Source organism: Carex rostrata, chromosome 13 (assembly GCF_964058835.1).
Source record: "Carex rostrata chromosome 13, lpCarRost1.2, whole genome shotgun sequence".
Lineage (NCBI taxonomy): Eukaryota > Viridiplantae > Streptophyta > Magnoliopsida > Poales > Cyperaceae > Carex > Carex rostrata.
In genome coordinates, this window is record NC_135930.1 from 5,526,873 (window position 1) to 5,547,372 (window position 20,500).

The 20,500-nt window shown below is 34.9% G+C and overlaps 3 protein-coding genes across 4 annotated transcripts; 1 reads left to right on the forward strand and 2 right to left on the reverse strand.

Moving 5' to 3' along the window:
* The first annotated feature begins 3,916 nt into the window (after window positions 1-3,916).
* Window positions 3,917-6,696, forward strand: LOC144564520 (putative F-box/LRR-repeat protein 23). 2 transcript variants are annotated; one of them, XM_078314115.1, is made up of 3 exons: window positions 3,917-4,243; window positions 4,871-5,179; window positions 6,213-6,696. In XM_078314115.1, the coding sequence occupies exons 1-3, from the start codon at window positions 3,987-3,989 to the stop codon at window positions 6,385-6,387; spliced, it is 741 nt and encodes a 246-aa protein (XP_078170241.1). In that variant the 5' UTR covers window positions 3,917-3,986; the 3' UTR covers window positions 6,388-6,696. The 2 variants fall into 2 exon arrangements, with proteins under 2 accessions (XP_078170241.1, XP_078170242.1); XM_078314116.1 differs by having other exon boundaries at window positions 4,123-4,271.
* Window positions 6,697-12,691: 5,995 nt separating this feature from the next.
* LOC144564691 (uncharacterized) lies at window positions 12,692-14,202 on the reverse strand. Its single transcript, XM_078314288.1, has one exon. The coding sequence runs from the start codon at window positions 14,120-14,122 to the stop codon at window positions 12,923-12,925; it is 1,200 nt and encodes a 399-aa protein (XP_078170414.1). The 5' UTR covers window positions 14,123-14,202; the 3' UTR covers window positions 12,692-12,922.
* A 1,887-nt stretch (window positions 14,203-16,089) lies between these two features.
* LOC144564205 (uncharacterized) lies at window positions 16,090-17,568 on the reverse strand. The gene is made up of 4 exons (XM_078313767.1): window positions 17,418-17,568; window positions 17,188-17,296; window positions 16,763-16,920; window positions 16,090-16,359 (listed from the first exon to the last, which is right to left on the reverse strand). The coding sequence occupies exons 2-4, from the start codon at window positions 17,260-17,262 to the stop codon at window positions 16,266-16,268; spliced, it is 327 nt and encodes a 108-aa protein (XP_078169893.1). The 5' UTR covers window positions 17,263-17,296; window positions 17,418-17,568; the 3' UTR covers window positions 16,090-16,265.
* Between the last annotated feature and the right edge of the window lie 2,932 nt (window positions 17,569-20,500).

Below are 20,500 nucleotides of genomic sequence, written 5' to 3' on the forward strand. Positions count from 1 at the left end.
TGGTCTGTCTGACTCCAAGTCTTTTATTTTTTTCATTCAACCCCTTCACATTCCACGAGATGATTTTGATTTTAGATTTATAATTCATGGGGAGTTGAAGACAACGAGTAAACATAAAAACTTGGAATTACTTTGTTATTGAGTAGGTGGTACAACACCGGCCATTGGCCTGCACCTTCCCAATTACAGTAACCGGTCAATAGACTCTCTTCTTTTTTTACTCCTACATAGACTTTCCTTGTTCATCTACCTTCTCCTAACATATTACTTAGCACACAGCTACATCTATTACTTCTTCCTTCCACCTCATAGCTAATAACTTGATACCAAAACATTAAGAAAGATAAAAAACAACAAACTAAAGTACTTAGCATCCCTTGCTCAGTTGATTCCCATGCCGGCCGGGAACTGCAGCCCCTCTTGGCCTTCTTCCTTTTCTCCTATCTCCGCGACTTGACTCCGCAGGCCCGCTCCTCCTTTCTCAGTTGTCCCTGCCTCATCGTCCTGGCTCGGCATGCCCAGTTCCATCGCCTCTTCTTCTAGAACCATTGCTTTGCTCACCTTTTCCTGTAGGCTTTCTTCCATCTGAACCCCTGCAGCTGACAGTAGCAGCTCCGCCTGTGTCTCTGACAGCTCTTCTAGCTTGTTCATGTAGTTGATGTTCGGTTTGTCTGCCGCTTTGGCCTTGGTATTTTTCTTCTTCTTCGGTGGAGTCTCCTCATAGCCTAAGGCCTTCTGAGCCCTTTCTAGCATTGGTATGTAGGGCCCATTCATTTTTCTCTTGATCCTAGGGCTGCGACGGTTCTCTGTTGGGTTGTTCTTTTCTTTTGCTTTTCCTTTAGGCCCAGATCTCCCTTTTTTTGCCACCTCTTTAATTGTGTTTTGTGCTGCCTCTTCATTTGGGCCCTAAGTTGGCCCGAAACCTGGTGGGAATTCATCTTGATCTAGAGATGGCCCAAAATCTGACGGGCCTCCTTCATTGGGCTGACATTCGGTTATATTCTCTATATTATGTGAATAGAGAGGGTTGTCTCGGGTGGGTGCCATCCAGCTGTTGGCCACTGTGTTATGAAAGTCAAACACCATCCCATCCATCACTCCTTCATTAAATGAGCGTACAGCTACGAAGAGCATGCTTTGTACTTCATTCATCCGTTGGTAAGGCGCAGCGCCGAATGTCAGAAAAGCGTTAACGCTGAAGAGACTTCTGAGAGGAATAATATCTGGGATAGTAATAATTCTTTTTGCCTCATTTGATCCCACTGTTACCGTTAGCCTCCCCATGTTGCATGTGGCCAACGGTGTTGCTATCTCAGAGATGTTGCATGTGGCCAACGGTGTTGCTATGGTAGAGATGTTGCATGTGACCAACGGTGTTGCTATCTCAGAAATGGCCATGGCCGGTTTCTTTGGTTCTTCTTCTTTGTCAGGCAACCTCATGACTTGTATCAGTTTCGCTATCTTCTCCTCTGTGGTGGCTTCATACCTAGATAATATTCTTACCAGTTCACCTATTTTGCCTTTTCCCTTGTTTTGAGCCACCATGTTTAGCGCCTGCGTCGAAAACACCTTTGGATTTGGTATCTAGACTCCTTTTGGCTTGCGTGAACTTGCATGATTTATGAAATGGCCTCCTTGTCCTGCCCATGGGTGCCAGTTGGAATCCGCACTACTCTCACCTGAGTAACTGTGGATGTTAGGAGAAGGTGGGCGCTGTTGTTGTTGGCGTTGTTGCAGAGGTCTCCTAGCTGGTTGCCCCCTCCTTTGATCAGTTGGTGGTGGGAAAGGGCTCTGTTCTTCTTGTCTCCATGCTAGAAGCTTCACTCTGACCCATTTGTCGAAATCTCCCATTTTGGTTTTCAGCCATTTAGGTATATTGCTTGGATGCTTTGTCGTCATGTGGATAGTGATGTGTTCCAGTTGTCTTGCATGGAGACCATATGGCATGGTTCCTTTGACCGTCCCCATTCTGGTTGTGATCCTGTGAATCCCTTCACTGTTCCACATGTTGAGTGGAGTGCCAACCAGCCTTACCCAGGCTTCGTACCTCGGCGGGTGATATTGCATCCCATCAGTCGGCTGCCAAGCAGTCAGTGTGAATTGTGCTCCTAGTGTCGGGATCGCATATGGGCGCTCATGTACAGCCACATCCCTGAGTTGCGCATCCTGAAAGACAAGGAGGTATTTGTTTCTACCTGTTTTTTCAATTCGATATGCAGATGTAGGACCGCCATGGATGTGAGCAAGCGTCCTCTTGACTGCCTCTAGAAAGGCCGGTGAGTATACACCAACTTGCAAGCCGATCCATGTTGCTCGCTTTAGGTACATGTTAACAGGCCTGAGTGGCTCTTGCATTGGAAGAAACACATCTTCTTCTTCAGGCCTTTCATCCCAAAAAGGCTCCACATCGTCGTCATATTCTTCGTGACCGCCGTTCATCTCTTGATGTTTGGTTGCTTGTGCGTAGGTTGTGTCTGTTTTCCTAAAGGAGTGGTTTGTTGTTTGTGGTTTTGTAGGAGGGTTGGGGGTGAGTTTTATAGGACATTTGTTGGAGTAATGGCCTAGGTTAAGACATTTATGGCAGCGTATTGGTTCTCTGCAGTGAGCTACCTTGTGTGTCTTGGAGAGACATCTAAAGCACTTATTGTTATTAAATTTTGTGTAACGTGTAGAGGTTTTTTGTTGTGAAGTGTTGCCATAGGTTTTGCATTGAATGTTTCCATGCTTGCGTCTTCTGGTTACCGTCTGCCATCCATCAGCAATTTCCTCTTTGCTTAGGTACTGCTGATTTTTTGTGTTGTGGTGGTGTTGATCGCCATTGTTGTTTTTTCGTGTCGCCCAAAGATCGCCTTGTCGTCTCGGTAGTCTCTCCATCCACATTTTTCTCTTGTATCCGCGCAGGGCAGTGAGTTTGAATCTCATGCATGGTGTTATCTATTAGGACTTGAATCTATGATGTCACATAACAATTACCAACCAAAACACCGTTTCACAAAAATTGCGCAATTTTCATAATCCAATAAACCAAAACACCAAATCACCCAAACAATAAACCACCAAATAAATAAAAAAATCCAATTAACTAAATTAACAATAATTGGATTACCTAAAAATCCTGGTCAAAATACACGTGTCAGATTCTCGGTCTGAATTGACTTGGTGTATCATTTCACAGACTAAATCTAAAAAAAAGTCATAATGTGATCCAAAAAGATCGACCCACACAACTTGCTGTATACAAATGACTAAACAGTTCAACAAAAATAATTGACATAAAGATTGATAATTAACACATTTGCGAGTCATATCTCCCTCATCCTAGTAAATTATCAAAATCACATAAATTATTAAATCTCACGGTTGAGTCCCACTATATGAAGAAGATCAATATTAGTCCACTTATTTCAGCTCAAGAAATAATTTGTATTATCATAATATTCCTTTCTCAAATTTCCAAATGATAAAAACTCCACAACTAGGGTCAATTATCATTTGCCAAAATGAGAAGACAAAAGATGATATCAAGTTATCAATTATACAAAAAAAAAAAAAAATACGCTTCCAATTTAATAATAGATTTCGTCCGTTAGTTAGGAAATGGACAGATGTGAAAAAATTGCCTAGCGGAATCATGAATTCAGAATCCCTAAATTAATCCAAATATTGAGGTTAGATCACAACCGTTCAATATGTTTTGGCACGATGATTAAAGGCCACGTGCATTACATCCGGCCTGGATTCTGCTCGACGGTTCTGATCTAAACTCATATTTGGGTTACTTAAGGGGTGAGGGACCCGCCGAATCACCCCTTTCCAACTTAAACCATTTTCTCTCTTTTATTATCCCGCCTTTCCAAAACCCTAAACCCTAGCAGAAAAGACAAATGATAGGAGAGGGGAGGAAAAGGAAAAAAAAAGATAGGAGAGGGGGAAGAAGAACTCGTGCTTGTGACCGCAACTGGGCGGAGCTTCAGCGAGATGTGCTAATGGTGATTTTTCTAAAGATCGGGTTAATGGATTTGCTTAGAGCCGCTGGGTCTGTGTGTCGTTCATGGCGGAAGGTTGTGAAAGAGGAGCCAGATCTCTGGCGACGTATCGACATGACGAACCACAGTTATGGTCATGATGCTTTCGTACTGACGGATCCGACCCGGCTTGCTATTGATCGGAGTAGGGACCGACTGGAGGAGTTTTCGTTGGAGTACCTCGGGGATCATGATCTACTCCAGTATCTCTGTGAGAGGTGATATCTCCATTTCTGTTTTTACGAGGTTCTATTTATCTTTCCGAAAAAGGAGCCATTTCTAATTGGGGGAATTTGATGTATAACCCTCAAAAACTTCAATATTACGTATTTCCTCTCCTAGACTTCCAAAACTCAGAAATTTACCTATTTTATTGTCCTTTATAATAAAACTTATTTTGAAATTTTGAAATACCCATGTTACCCTTTATTAAATGCATAAAAAAATTGTAACTTGTTGACCCATTATACCCTTGATTGTTAAAAAATACCATTTTGCCCTCAAAAACTGAATACCCATTATACCCTTTTACCCTTTATAAAATATCCATTTGCCTCGTAACTGATCAAATATACATTTTTCTTAAACAAGCTATAATTTTTTAATGCTTTTAATAAAGGGTAAAATAGGTTATTTATAAATTTAAAATGAGTTTTAATATAAAAGACAATAAAATGGGTAAATTTGTGAGTTTTGGAAGTTTAGAGGGCGAAATGTGTAATTTCGGAGTTTAGAGGGGGAAATATATAATTTTTAAGTTTTTGAGGGGTATACGTGAAATTCTCCCTTTCTAAGTAATGCATTTCTGAGATGTTATATAATAATTTTATTAATTACTGTTACAGAACTAGTGTTCTTAAGAAGCTTTGTTTGATATCATGCTACCAAGTGTCTGAAGAGGCAATAGCAGAGACAGCAAAACGACAGCCCCTACTTGAAGAGATCCAAATCACATTTGGATCTTTCACTGACAAAGTTACTGAGGTGGTCGGGAAAGAGTGCTCCCAGCTGAAAAGCTTCAAATTTAATAATACATGGTTCAACTTGCCCCCTCCTCACCCAGATGACAATGAAGAAGTATTTGATGATGATAATGCCTTGGGAATTGCCAAGACCATGCATCAGCTTCGCCATCTCCAGCTTATTGGTAACAGGTGATTGATTTCACTAGGGTTATTGGTTTACATGTGTTTTTCTAAGCTCAAATGAAATTGATTCAGTTGTGGAACTTGGATAACCTGCATCATTTCATCTTTGTCTGTGTCTGTTTTCTAATTTGTTCATATGCAATTGTTGTTATTTTTATTTTGTCTTGTGGTGAGTTTTGTAAAAAAATCAGGTCAGAGGATTTTTTTTTTTATTCAATTAAAATATATAGTAAGTAATGTTTTCTAAGAAAACTGATCGAGTTACAACCTTCACCAATAGTTCAGAAGTAATTTGATGTTTAAATCTTAACAATTGAATGATTGAGTCTTGTTTGCAAATATCTAAATTGTTATGTGTGTGTTTTCTAAAGAAAAAAGATTGGTTCTCTCACCATCATTTGAGTTATAATGGAACATGCTATCTTTTTTGAAAAACTTGGCAGTGGCTGCCAAGGGATATATTATTATGCACTAGTAAATCGGTTCATTACAAAAACATCTGTGATCCTATGCGATCACATCCAACTGACTTCCTACATCATCCAGCAACAACACGTACTTCTCAAGAGAACACAGACAACCAGAAGTAAAAATAACACCACAAGCCTGAAACAACTCCAGTAATTAATTTAAAACAACCTCGTAAACTGCTAGCATCCTATACCCTAGCTTTAGCAATGCTGTACCCATAGTGTAGTTTCTTGCCAGATTCTGTCTGCAAGGATCTGTGGAGGCACCTGTTCATTCGCAAAAAATTTTCCATTTCGCGCTTTCCAGAGCATCCAGACCGTGCATAGCAATAGTGTTGCTCCATTCTTCTTCCACTGTTCCCCTTTCTGCTTAACTGAATGAAGCGAGCATTCCCAAGTGGTAGTTAGGTCTGGCCCTAGTACTATAAGATTGAATCCCACCTTTCTACTCAGTATGAACCACACATGTACCACATAAGGGCATAGAAATATGTTACATGCTTCTCTAATCTCTTAGCTCCTGCAAACAGTAAAATTTTCTATATTTACTTTGCTGTTTTGTGAATTAGGCTGACAAATGGGGGTCTCAAAGCAATCCTTGATGGATGCCTGCATTTGGAGACACTCGACATACGCCGGTGCTACAATGTGAACATGGATGCTGACATGCGGGCTCGCTGTGCTAGGCTCAAAACCATAAGGTTCCCAGGTGACTCTGTGGATGACTATGAGTTTGAAGCATAAGTGAATGGAAGCAGTCAAGCTTTACAACTAGAATTACATTTTTCTTGAATTTCCCTTGCTTTCTTGTTATATCCTTTTGCATTTTTTTAGTGGAGTTTAAAGCTTTACTTGTGAAGCAACAGATATACTTTGCAGTTTAGTCATTGTTAAAGAAGAGGCGTATAAAAGTAAAATTGTGCAGCGTTTAAGGAGCTCTTAATTGCATTCCTATCTTCATACTGTAGGAATGAAAAAACACTTCTAATTAGACACTTCGGTCATCAATTAAGTTGAATGATAGCTATATGAGCTAATGGATCCTGACCTGGTGTATCACGAATTCTCATCCCCTCAGGTTACTGGACTGAGTACAATTGAATCGGATGGTCCAAAATTGTTCTCTTTAACTTGGCATGAATCTTAAAGCACAAATAATATTGCCCCTTGCGCCATCCTGAGCAAGCACCGGCTGAGAGTAAATCTGGGCCTTCCGTTTTAATTGTGTTGAGTCAGATACCTGGAGAATATAATTCCATGTATACAGTGTATAGTTAATTTTACAAGTATAGTGTGTGCTTCTGCCACCAAAGGTGTTAGAGCATCTCCTGCCTCGTCTACCAGTAGCACACTGATCCTGTTCCATTTTCAGAGCACGTATGTAATTAGTATTTTTTACAAAGCAGAGCATTTTTAAATTGAAAAACATTGCGCCATTGCCAAAAACAAGAGTATCCGACGATTTGATTACCCTCCAATCATCCCTTGCACAGATCCAACGGCCTCAAGTCGCTCCTCTCCTTGTCAGTGGTTCAGCTGTGACCGATTTCAAAATATAAGAAATATATAAAATTTGACAATCTAGATAATAGTTCTTTGTGTTTGAAATGGATGCAATGCAATGGAAGTATAGAACCATCCAGTAAATTTAGTAAAAAAAAGACAATAGAATACCCGAACTAGTTAACAATTTGGTCCTTTTAAAATAATTATATATACCTGTATTCTAGTAAAGTCGTAAAGATCATTTTGGAAAGTACAATAACAGTATATAGTCATTTAGCCATTCTAGATAGGATTCTTAGTACAATTGACTGGAGCAAATTTCTACATATGACAATATTAGTTAGGGCTTAATCTAATATTTACCTTTATTTTATGTACTGATTCATATACTCATAAGCAATTATTAAGATTTTCTTGTGAGAACAGGATGGCTTTGATCTTTTAATTAGTTATCATGAATATCCGATAGTAAAAGATAAGAAAACATGAGTTGCAACAATAATCTTATCCAGACACAATTACCTTATGGCTGGATAAAAAGAAACACAGAAAACTATTATTTTGACGAATTTTTGTGTTCCATTTGATGTGTTCTTTTTTTGCACATGTGACATCAAAGCTCTATTCCTTTGTTTGGTAATAGTTGGAGGTGAAGCCACCATTTAATATTCATAAGGGATTCTCCTATTCAGGTTCCCAACATGTGACCTCTTATACGGAGGACAATCGAAGCTATATTCTTTATTCATACATATTTTGGCAACCATTTAAGACATTGTTTTGTAAACTTTTTTTAAAATTCAGCAATTAATTTACATAAATATTTAAGATGTGGTCTGTTAAATAGTGATCTAATTATCGTTACTTGATTGTATTGAAGATGTAAATATAGCTTCAAGTACTCGATGGATTTAGAAGCCGCATTTTCATAGCGATCAAAAGTGATGAGAGAATCTCCGCACATTAGAATATTTATGTTGTTTAAACTTGATATTAATTTGGTATATATTCATCTGATTTGATGCCAACAGAACAAAGTTTGAACAGCTTGGCAGATATATATGTTGAGACCTAAGTTTAAAAAATCATTGACAGTAAGTAGTATATATAGTGCATTTCTCTGTAGTAACATTCTATGTATTGATCATACAATAAAATAATATGTGGTAGTAACTTTAATACAGTATACTAAATTGGCTTCAACAAACAGAAGATTTTGAATTATTGAAAATTATCAAGTTTTATGTAGTACAAGCTCTATTGGCTATATTGGGAAGAATAAATTCGATAAAAATACCATATTTTTGTGCCTTATTGGTATAAACCATACAAGCCAAGAAAAAAAAAAGAGCTAACTAGAAAATGGCTAAAATCTGCTGAAGCCAAAACTACAGAATGGTAGCACGGCAAAATTCAAATACTCATGATTACTTGTTCATTCACATAACATGTTCCTTATTGAATAATAATGAAACTGTTAGACTTGAGGATGACATTAAAACAGTCAAACTCGCTTATTAACAACAATCATGTGAACATATTTGATTTTCTCAAATATCTTAATCAGTCAAGTAGTCAAGTAGTTTACACGCAATGTACAATATTATCAATTGCATTAATTCTAAAAATTTTGAAAGCAAAAAGACCTCTTTTGTTAGATAATGTTTGAATGTATGCAAAATTCAGTAACCAGGGAGAGTTATATTGCTAAAGTTTTCACAAGAGATTGATTTAATCACACCATCTAAAATTTTCACCTAACCATGTAAATGATGTATTATCGTGTGACTGGCATGAACCTTTAATGAGCTCACAGACCCCAATTTTATCAACGAAGTCGCATACTTCAAACATTTTCTCTCCATTTTAAAACATTCATAGCTTATAAATGAAACCCTTCAAATTTGTAGAGCAATACAATTTGTGTTAATAGACTGAAGTGAGTTACCGAAAGGCTCTTTCTAAACATGATCTTTGCTGAAGGCCATGATTAGGCCCTCCAATTTGGGCTTTTACCACCCTCTTAAATGCAATCCAATTAACATTGCTACAGTGAATCCTGAATAAAGTTAATATACATTTTGAAATATTTAAAAGAGGCCCTCCATTTTTATCTACTTAATTCTATGTTGCTTTGTTTATTGTATAATATAAGAAATTAAGCTGTGCAGGCTACCTCCTTACTGTTGGAAAGAGGATTTAAAGATTCAAACATTATTCTTCTTAATCTCATGTCTGTAGGCTTACATCACTTTATATTTTTTATACCTTTACGGTATATAATTCTCATGTATCTCAAATAAAATTGCTTTCAGTTTTGTTACTTTCGTAAATCAAAATATTCTCTCTATAAATATAAATATATACTTATGTAATTTCTTTATCATGCTTATATACGCGGTACGTAAGAAATTTTCCATAATAAGAATCATTAGAGATCTCGAATTGGATTTGAAAGACGAATGTCTTGTTATTCCCGGAGGTTAATTAAGAGGTTTTAAACTTTTTGTCCTTCTAGAAATTAATTTTTTTAAGTTATTTGTACTTAATTACTTAACATTTTTTTTAACTATATATGCTAGCAATGGAGTTTAGCCATTCTCTTTGGTATTCTGTGCAGGTGCTTTAGTTTACTTAGCTTCTTGCTTCCCCCACCAAATTAAAGTATCCACAACCACAGTTGGTGTTATTTATTTATTTATTTTTAAAAAATTTAATCCCCATTTTAGTAAAAGAAACAAACTACAAATCTACAATAGTTTCCATTTTTTTTCCCATGTAATAGCTTTCAGCCATACTTTAATTTGAAGTTAATAGTTTCTTTGTTTTTGAGATATGAACAAACTATGTTTCTCTACCAAGCGATCGTTTCTTTTTTATTTTTGTTTCTGCTCTGTTCTCTATTGGCATGTGACTCTTCAAATAAAACGAGACTAGACATGTGGAAAATTAAAAATATTGAAATTTTGGAATAAAAAAATGCTTAAATTCTTGCCATTCATAGAGGTGCTAGATTGACTTAGCAAGCATACTTTGTTTGCTGATCGTTTGATCAAATCAAACGGTCTCACTAAAATAAAGGATGCGTCCGAGGAGACATTAGAGATGCCACTAGAATTCAAACATCATACCATCAAACTATTCCTTTTCTTCTATGAAAGCATATGAAAGCAATTAATAATGCACTAAACTTCTGCATATCAGATTAGTCAGATAACATTATAACATATTACAGCACTGGCATGCTCCAAAGTTTGTATTAATAACTACTATATAACATTCACTACGAAATGAAAACCATTCTCACCTACTAATCATCCACTTTCTTGTCGACAAGAATATCAAACAATTTGGCCATCAGCTTCTCGATCCTTTACACGCAATTGAATCACATCAATTCTCAGCATCTTAGTTTTTGCCTCTAAATCATACGCCTCAAGAAAACAATTGGACATTTTTCTGTACTGATGTCTGATCATGTCATTGATCAGCACCTCAAGATAAAAATTGGACCTCGACACATTACCACCAATCGCCATTGACCAGACCACCATTGGTTGCACCAAATTAGCATGAACAACTTGGTGGGATATATTGAGACCTAATTTTGGAAAAAAAAAAAAACATTGACAATAATTACAACAGTGCATGCATTTCTATATTGACATAAACTAAATTGGCCTAGCTCAAACAGAGGATACTGAATTCAGAACAAGTACCAAGTTTTGCATAAAACAAGCTATATCCGGCCTCACCGAACAGTTAGCATAATACTAATCTTACTATATTGGGAAGGATAAATTCGATGAAAATTAGAAGTTTTTATCATCGTTGGTATCATACAATCCAAGAAAAGAAAATAGAACTAATTAGAAAATGGCTAAAATTTGCTGAAGCCGCACCTACAACTTAGCTCTGCGGCAAATTTCAAATAAAACATTCTCCTTGTTTACTAGCAATGAGATTGTTAAACTTAAGCATGGCATTAAAACACTCGAATTTGCTTGTTAACAGCAATCATGTGAACGTATTTGATTTTCTCAAATATCTTATGTAATTAGTAAAGTAATTTTTACGCAATGTGCAAATGTGCAATATTATCTAATTGCATTATTCTTAACAATTTTGAAAGCAGCAAGACTTAGTTTGTTAGAGAATGGTGGAATATATGCAAAATTTAGTATCCTGAGAGATTTATATTGCGAAAGATTTCACAAGATATTCATTTAATCATGCCATCTAAAATTTTCACCTAATCGTGTAAGTTTATATATGAAGGTTTGGAGTGTTTTTTTCGTGAATCGGCAGGTTTGGAGTGCTTTTATCTCAGTCGGATACTTTTGACATTTTTGTAAATTCTAATAAATTATTCCCTTCTAAATTGTAAATGAAATGCTTCAAATTTCTGAAGGAACCTTCAAATAAACTCAGCTGAGTTACGGAAAGGCTTTTTCTAAACTTACCTTTACTGAAGGCCATGACTAATATTTAAAAGAAAATCAACTAGCCCATTACTGGTAAGTAAACGGTGGGCCCTGATGCTTATTTTGGGCCTTTAGCCCTGCTTAATTGCAATAGAATTGACATTGCTACAGTGAATCCTCAAGTAGCAGTGCATCAGATGAGAGTTAGAAAAAATAAAAATGATATTTACCAGGATAGAATTCCAAGAGGAAACATCATTGCATCCCTTTTCCTTAGCGACATTTGAAGGTTTAACCTCCTGATTTGTTAAACATCTAATTCACTATAAACATATTCACCTGTTAGTCTATTATACTCTATATAAGCTATCATTTGGTACTAGCGGGCGAGCAAATACAAAACAAATTCATGCGAACGCAAATGATACAGGACATCTTAAAAATGGCCTATCAAATTTAATTAACTCATATATAGACACAAATTGATACACACAAATTTAATTAACGTTGCCCAAAAGAAGACAAATGAGAAGAAAAGGAAGATGTTATAGCCAGAAACAGTATCAGTTTCCTTGACCTACTACCACCAGAAGTTATAATCACATCTTTATCTGTTAATCTCATAATTTGTTAAGACAGACAAAGACAAACAAGCAAAAATAACACTAAAATATTTCATCAAACACTTGTTATGTATCAAATAAAACATACATTGAGAATTCACGATACAGTAAAAAAAAGGGACAAATTGCAGCATCTTTCTTCTTTGGAAGGACCGCGACTCAGAAATATTTCAAGAAGCAATTCATTTCCAATATTCTTGTCATCTCAATCCAACATGGATTCATGAATAACTATGTTTTAATTTCCTTGAAAAAACTTTACAAGGTTTGCTATAAGCACAGCCTCTACTCATCAGCAGAAGATCAAGCACTTGTGCACGCATGACATAATCAAATTTGCTTTATTTGTTACAAGAGGGATATTAGTGGTCTCACTAAAAGAAAAAATGGTTCTGAGGAGACATGAGAGACCATTAGAATTCAAAATGACCTACCATCAACCTATTCCTTTTCTTTAAAGAAAACATATAAAAGTAATTAATAATGCACTAAAACTACTTCATAGATAACTACAATTATATAAGGTCAGTCAGCATAATAGCATATCACAACACTGTAACATACATATCACAGTACTGGCATGCTCCAAAATTTGCATTAATGCTATTTTGTATCATCACTAATGGTACCAAAACCATAACAAAAAAAGAAAAGCGTGCCAATTAGCAAAGCAACCCGATCTGATCTTTAACATAAAATATTCACTACAAAATAGAACTCAGCCGACTAATCATCTGTCATCTCATCTGCAAGAACATCGAGCAACTCAGCCATCAGCTTCCCCTCCCTTGCATGCAATTTAATTGAGTCGATCCTCAACATCTTGGTCTTTGATTCTAATTCACTCGCCTTCGACTCCCCAATCCGTGCAACCACATCCTCAACTGAAGAAAGCCCCCTCGGACACCTTTTTATACTGATCATATCCTTGATCAGCCCCTCAAGGTAGAAATGAGACCTTGACAAATCACCACCATTCGCCTCACCACCATTGATCGCACCAACATTGGCCACTCCATTATCAATCGTTGCAGTGCCACCATTTTCCACTGTTAGTGAACCTAGCTTTGTGGTATTTTTCTTCCGTTTACCATCGCTTTTTTTCCCCGCATCACGGTTCATTTCATATGAAGACCCATTTTTTGATGCACTGCTGCCATCATCAAACAACTTTGTGCACAGCTCAAACACAGCCTTTTCATGAGGATCTGAGAAATTGATATTGGATCCTTTCTTTTTTTTCTGGTTATAATTAAACCTCGATTGGCGAATCTTGTTGTAGAGTTGCTTCTCAGTGACAGGGAAGCTAATAGACCCACTTATACCCGAGAGAAAAGAAGCATAATCCTTCATAGGAGGAAGTTTATTATTTCTGACCTGGTAGTCACACAACGCATTTAAGAGGGTCATTTCATCCTCCAGACTCCAAATTCTCTGGGCCACCGACAATTTCTTGCTGGAAGAATGATCTGGCGTCGAAAGCTTCTGCTTCTTCTGGTCAGGTTCAGATTCAGGTGCCTTCATCGGCGACTTCGGCTTCTCCACTTGCTCTTTTTCCTCCTCCTCGTCTTCTTCAGATGAATCCTCCGATTCTGAGGGTTTCTGGGGAGTGTTTATGGTTTTAATAGGCGACTTGATCTTCTCCACTTCCTTCTGTTCCTCCTCTTCGTCTTCTTCAGATGAATCCTCCGATTCCGAGGGTTTCTGGGGAGTTTTTAGGGTTTTGGTCGGCGGTTCGGGTTCAGGATCGGACTCGGTTCCGGAGTCGGATTCGTCGTCATCGCGCTCAGTAGGCTCAGGGGTTTCAGCACGGGGAGGGTTGCGCTGTGCAACGTACTGCTCCGCGTCAGAAGAAGAGTCATCGTCGGATGAGAAAGACTGAGCGGCGGCGGGGGGTGCTGGTGAGCTTTTCCTCTTGGGCGCCATGGATAGTCGAAACGCTCTTAGGCTAGGGTTAGAAAATCGACGGCGGAAAGAAGAAAAATGGGCTTGATAAAGGAAACGAAACGGCGAGTCGGTGAGTTCATCGGCTAATTCGGGAGTACGTACTCTTTGAGATCGACCGACGTGTCCGGTTCCTATTCGGGAATAGCGCCGGGGCCAGTATAATTTTAACTTTGAGATTCGTGCATAACGTATTTGAACGGTTGATGTTTTCCAATATGTCACGCAAAATATGAGATATCTCAGAGGAAGCGAAAGTTATTTTAGTGGATTCGAACTAAAAAAGAACATGGCAAAATAAATAATAATAATAGAAGGCCTAATTTGTCATAGAGCGAAAATAAGAAGTTTATTATAACTGCTGTCCACATTGAGTCCAGATTCGTAACTCAAATTTAAAATTTTGATTTTTAAATCGGATCGAATATTAAAATAACCAGTAAATTTTAACTTCAGCTAAATTGGCCTGAATTTTAATCTAACGGTTTGGATTCAAACTCAAAATTTTGAGTTACTTTAGGAAATCCAGACCCGTTCTTTTCTCCCCAAATAATGCTGTGAAATATTTTGCTTGTTCATATGCCTCCATAGTTTTGCTTTTTAAAGAAACTTTTTGCCATTTCTGCTTATATTTTTGAAAGAACAAACACTTACTTTTTTATTTCTGATTTATCTATTTTCCAAAGCCGTCACTGGTATAGTAGTATAAAATTGTAAGATAAATAATTGATTTACCGATTAGAATTCTTCGTTTAACCAAAAATTAATTGGAAGGAACAAACGAGATAAAAATAAATCAAGCAGAATTTTAGTTTATTTTATTTAAAAAATAGTTTATTTAATCATTTAATGTAAAGAAATGAGTTTTCAAATATTAATTTATACTCAATATATGCTACTTTAGTATAAATGGTACATATTATATGGTGTATGCGAACGTTTTACACAAGTTCACTTTGTTATTTTTTATTACAGAAACCAATAATTTAGCTGTGTAAAAAGAAGATTATGAAGTTATCCTTATTTTTTTTTCTGTGATAACTGTCAAAACTAATTTAACATTTCTTAAAATTGAAAGGTAAAAAGTAAAAACATCGTTACCTTCCCATTTGTTATATGAATCTTGTATTGGGATAATTAAAAAATTAGTTAGTGATATATCAGACGGTTTAAAAATAAATAGTTCAATTTTATTAAGGGATTCACTTACATCTTTTTTGGTGACACTGGATTACACTCTACATTTTCAAAATCCAAACAATCGATTCAAACTGTTTAACATGATAGATATATTAAAATGTGCTTGCATATCAAATTTTACATTTTTTACTATTTATTAAGATTGGTACAAAAATTCAATAGTCTGAAAACAATGATTTTGTAAAATATTTAATAAATAGTAAAAAAATTCAAAAAATATAAAATTTAATCTACAAGCATATTATATCTATCATGTTAAACAATTTGGATTTACTATTTTAACTCTGAAAACTTTGAAAATATATAATTTAATTCGGTGTTACTAAAAAAGAGTGTAAATGGATCCCTCCTCTTTTATGAATAGGTAAGTGGTGAATAAATAATTTTCAAAATACCAAATTTTGTATACAATTTATCAAAATTAAAGAAAATTATTTTATCATTTATCATGGTTGTGAAATAAATAAGATATCAATATTTTTCCTGCACGGTGAGAATTCAAGTATTTCATCGAAAATGGTTTTAAATTGAAAAAAATATATCAAACGCTACCAAATCTAAGATCATTGTTTCTTAAATATAAGACATCGGAAATATTTATAATAGCACCATGTAGAAATCAGCACAACTTCGAACAAATTTTGATGGAAAATTATTTAACAAAAAATAGGTGCATATGGAAAGTACCTGTGTTTGATAATTAGCTGAAGAAATTGATTGTATCTATAATATCAACTAGAGCCTAGAGGTAAAGAATATTATTTAAAAGTGTTAATCCCTCCAATGCAAATGAAAAATAATGAAGCTCTTAGAAGGTAAATAAAAGCGGAGGGATCTGAATGAAAAAAAAAAAAATGAATCTATTTCTAGCTAGTTTTGAGTAACCTTTAAATCAAGAACCCTAATTAAGCACGCCATTAATTTATCATTCCTCTTTCTTAACTTCTTCTGTTGTTTTTAGAAGACCAATCTCCTCCATTTGTTGTTCAACTGATACAAGACCTGTCTGTGCCAGAAACCTATAACAAATAAATCAATCCGAAATAAGAACCATATATAACCCAAAAGTTGAAAGAAAAAGATGTAATTAGAAAAAAAATGCTATATATTGACTAACTAGTGCAATTAATTGGATAGTTTACTTAGTCAAGCTCAAAACTTAACGGGTATATATTGAAATAAAACTTCAAACTGTCATAAGCTTGACTAACACTCCATTATGCAACTATGCCATAAATTAAGTGCCAATTTGCAATCAATTTCCAGTTCAGTCCATTGTTGATTCTTTAACCTAAAATTGTTAAACAAAAGCCTATTTGCCTAAACTGTTCCGCTATATTCATGGTTGTTTGGAGTGTCTATGTTTGTGTGTGTGTGTGTGTCTGTGTGTGTGTGTGTGTGTGTCAGAGAGAGAGAGATTACCCACTAAGAAGAATGAAAAGCACTGCACCAATGACAACCAGAAATGTGATATGAGCAACAATTACAAAATCACTAGAAGAAAAGGCGAGAGCAAACATGGCGATAAGAGAGACTCCCAACAATAGAAATATTCCCTTCAGAAAAAGCCATGTCGGACTCTATATATCAGGTCAAATATAAACACATTAGCAATGAATAACAAAACAATGGCAGCTACTGGTATCAAATACAAATAAAAATTTAGTTAAATTTGAATAAATAAATTTCCTTCGTTTTATTTGGCTTGTTAAATGCCAAATCCATGTTTTAGGCACCTGATAATGCTTCATTGAATGCTTAATCTCAGATATCTAATTTCACTGATACAAGCAAAATGTACTGGTACATCAAATAGAAAATATTTACAAGATGAAACTGAAACCAACATTGACACCAGAAGCCAAGGCTCCCATCAGCACAGCCTCAGTAGAAGATACATCTTTCGACTCTTCTTTTCCCATTCAATCTAATTTACAGCGTCAATCAAACCCTAATCTGTAGAAAGGGAAGTCAAACAGTTGATTTAATTAATATGAACAGATATATCAAAAGGGGATTTAGTTTGGAAGCGGAACCAAAATTCAGTTAACCCGAGGGTAAATAAGCAAAAAGGAACCTCTCTTTTGAAGAATCGACGAACACAACTAGAACGAACAAAATTGGAAGCTGATTCCTCCGACTCTTCCTTCTAATTTGCTTTGTTTGCGACTAACTGATAGTCTGATACTTCAGATTTGATTTTATTTGCCGATTTTGATCCTTCAGAAGCAAAGAAAGGCGTCAGTCAATTTATGGATGTGATTGATTGATGATCGGAAGAGAGATTTGGCGGTGGCGTCAGTCAATTTATTTAATTAAAATTTAACAGAATATAAGAGAAGAAAATGGTTCAATAAGTAGGTAGGCTGCTCAACTGAGAGAGAAAAACAAACTTGGGCCGGGCCTGACATTTAGTTTTTCTTGGGCCTTCTCATTTTTCTCTGTATGTAATCTTGTTGGGCATTGATACATCTTCCAATTTCCGTTTGATGAAGCTAGAAATAGAGTAATTTTAAGTTTGAGAATAGTAGCTAATTTAATTTTTTGATTAAATTAGTATAATAGTGAGCTAACTTATATAAGATAAATAAAAAATAATGGGTTAGTGTTATTCTTGTTCCATTCAAATATCAAATAGCTCAAAAAAATAGTATTATTCTCAGATTAATACTATTCTTGCTTCATCCAAATGCACTCTTAAATATTTTCTATGATACATATAATAAAGCCAAGAGTGTAACAGGCTAAAATTGGAGAACTAACGGATAGCCATTTTCGTATCATGTGAAATCATATGGCAGAGAAAATGAACACCAAGAGAGAGGTGTGTGGCGTGCATGAGCTTGTGCGTGACTATAGTAACAAATGAATAGTTCGGATTCAATTTGACGGTGTTAAAAGTTCATGATTCGGATATAATTCGAGAATGATTCGGTACAATAAAGAAGTAAAAAAAAATCCAAAAAAAAAGCTAAAAAGGATTTTAAAAAAATAAAATTCGCGTATTTCTCGCTAATCGTGACTTGCGTTTTATTCGCAAATAAAACGTGTTATACATTTTTTTTTATTATTCAGAATTTGATTCGAAAACGTTAAAAAAAACTAGAGAAGGGATCAAGTTACAACAAGCATTTTGTACATTTTTAAAGTCCACATCGATCCAAACCGTTAGATGTGATATCTACAATAAAATATGCTTGGAGACCAAATTTTATAATTTTTTTTAAATTTTTACTATTTATTAAGATGGGTACAAAATTTAATAGTTTGAATTTGACTAGTTTTTGTACCCATCTTAATAAATAGTAAAAAAATTCTAAAAAATATAAAATTTGGTCTCCAAGCACATTTTATTGTAGAGATCACATTTAACGGTTTGGATCAACGATTTGGACTTTAAAAATATAAAAAATACATGTTGTAATTTGTTGTAACTCAAAAATTATTGTAACTTGATACCTCCTCAAAAAACTAATAATAAGTGATAATTCATCAATTAAACGCGAGTTGTGGCACTGCATGGCAGGTGTGAGAGGTTGTGGGACCCGCCGTTGCTATCATCCAATTAAATTGAGACAGCGCCGCCAAGAGACCTTTCTCTTTCTTTGTGTTTGATCTCCTATGGCATTTAACATTGTGATCTCTGCGTAACAGAACAATTATAGTTGATTCTCTTACTGTCGTACGAAAGGTTAATTAGTTATGTACATCACACTCACAAACCACTGAAAACAGGCATAAATTTTGCATCAGCATTTTCAGAAGGATCCTATCAACTTTCAAGATTTATGTGTGTGTACACTGTTGACAAATTACTGTTCAAATTATTTGAATGTGAGTGTCATTTTCTCAAAATCTATATTTAATTTTTGTTTTAGAATGATTATCGAGTAAAAATGAGTTTGAAGCCTTTTTTATTTCCTCTTCCGTTTTGATTTCCATCACTAATTAAGATAAAATTTGAAGTCTTTTTTTTAATCCTCACGTGATTAAAAAAATTACAAAATATAATAATTTTCTTGCGTCAGTCTTTAAAAATAAGTTTTGTGTTGTTCAGAGTGAACAAATATACCAAAAAAGATGTTGGTAGTTATTTACTTAAGAACACTACAATAGAAATTAGAAAAAGATGTCATGCACTTTCTCATGCTGTTAAAATGGTTAAATTAGAGCATAATATCCTTTTATATATATGCACAAAGTCTAGGATGTTTCTAAGTTCATTATGCCTCTTTGTGAACTCAATTCTAAAACTTATTGAATTGACTTCAAACAATGAATCCAAATCATTGAAATTATTCTACCTTATGAGTGATGCGTCTATATATAAAACTTTTAAAGTTTCGAATTAATTTAGTATAAATATAAAGTCAAGTGGTCAAAATTAGAAGGTTTGTAAATTAATTTTAATGCATTCATTTTTTGGATATCTCTTGACCACTTGACTCTATACAAAATTAATTTAAACTTTTAAAATTTTCACATGTAGATGCATCACTTGTAAAATAGAAAGATTTCAACGGTTTGGATTCATCGTTTGAAGCCAATTCAATAAATTTTAGAATTAAGTTCACAAAAAGACTCTGTGAACTTAGGAACACCCTAGTTGACTAGTTCTACTCATAATATTATCAGATAGTGTGCAAAAAAAAGAACCTCCGACTAACTAAATGTTGTTATATAAAGATATAATAAATTTGAGCAAAAAACATCGTTTGTTGAGGTAAAGTGTTTTCTCAAAATATGAATGATTTTTCTTATTTAAACCATTGTCAACAAAATTATAACATGTTTTATCTTACAAAATAAAATAAAAATATGATTTAAAGAACAAATGAGTGAGGCTATATATTTATGTATATCGCACATTGGTCCATACTTTGGATTATATTTTTGTTTTCAAAATTCAAACAATAGATCTGAATATGCAATATGATCTTCATAAAAATGTACATGAATACTTACTGTTTTTAGAACTTTCTTACTCTTATTGAGCCTTCATATGAACTAATTTCCTATCTATCTAAAAAATTTTAGAAAATTCTAAAAAATATAAAATTTGATCTACAAATGCATTTTCACATGGTGATAATGCTGAATGGTTCATATCAATTATTTAAACTTTATAAACAAAAAAAATATTAATCTAATATACGAGTT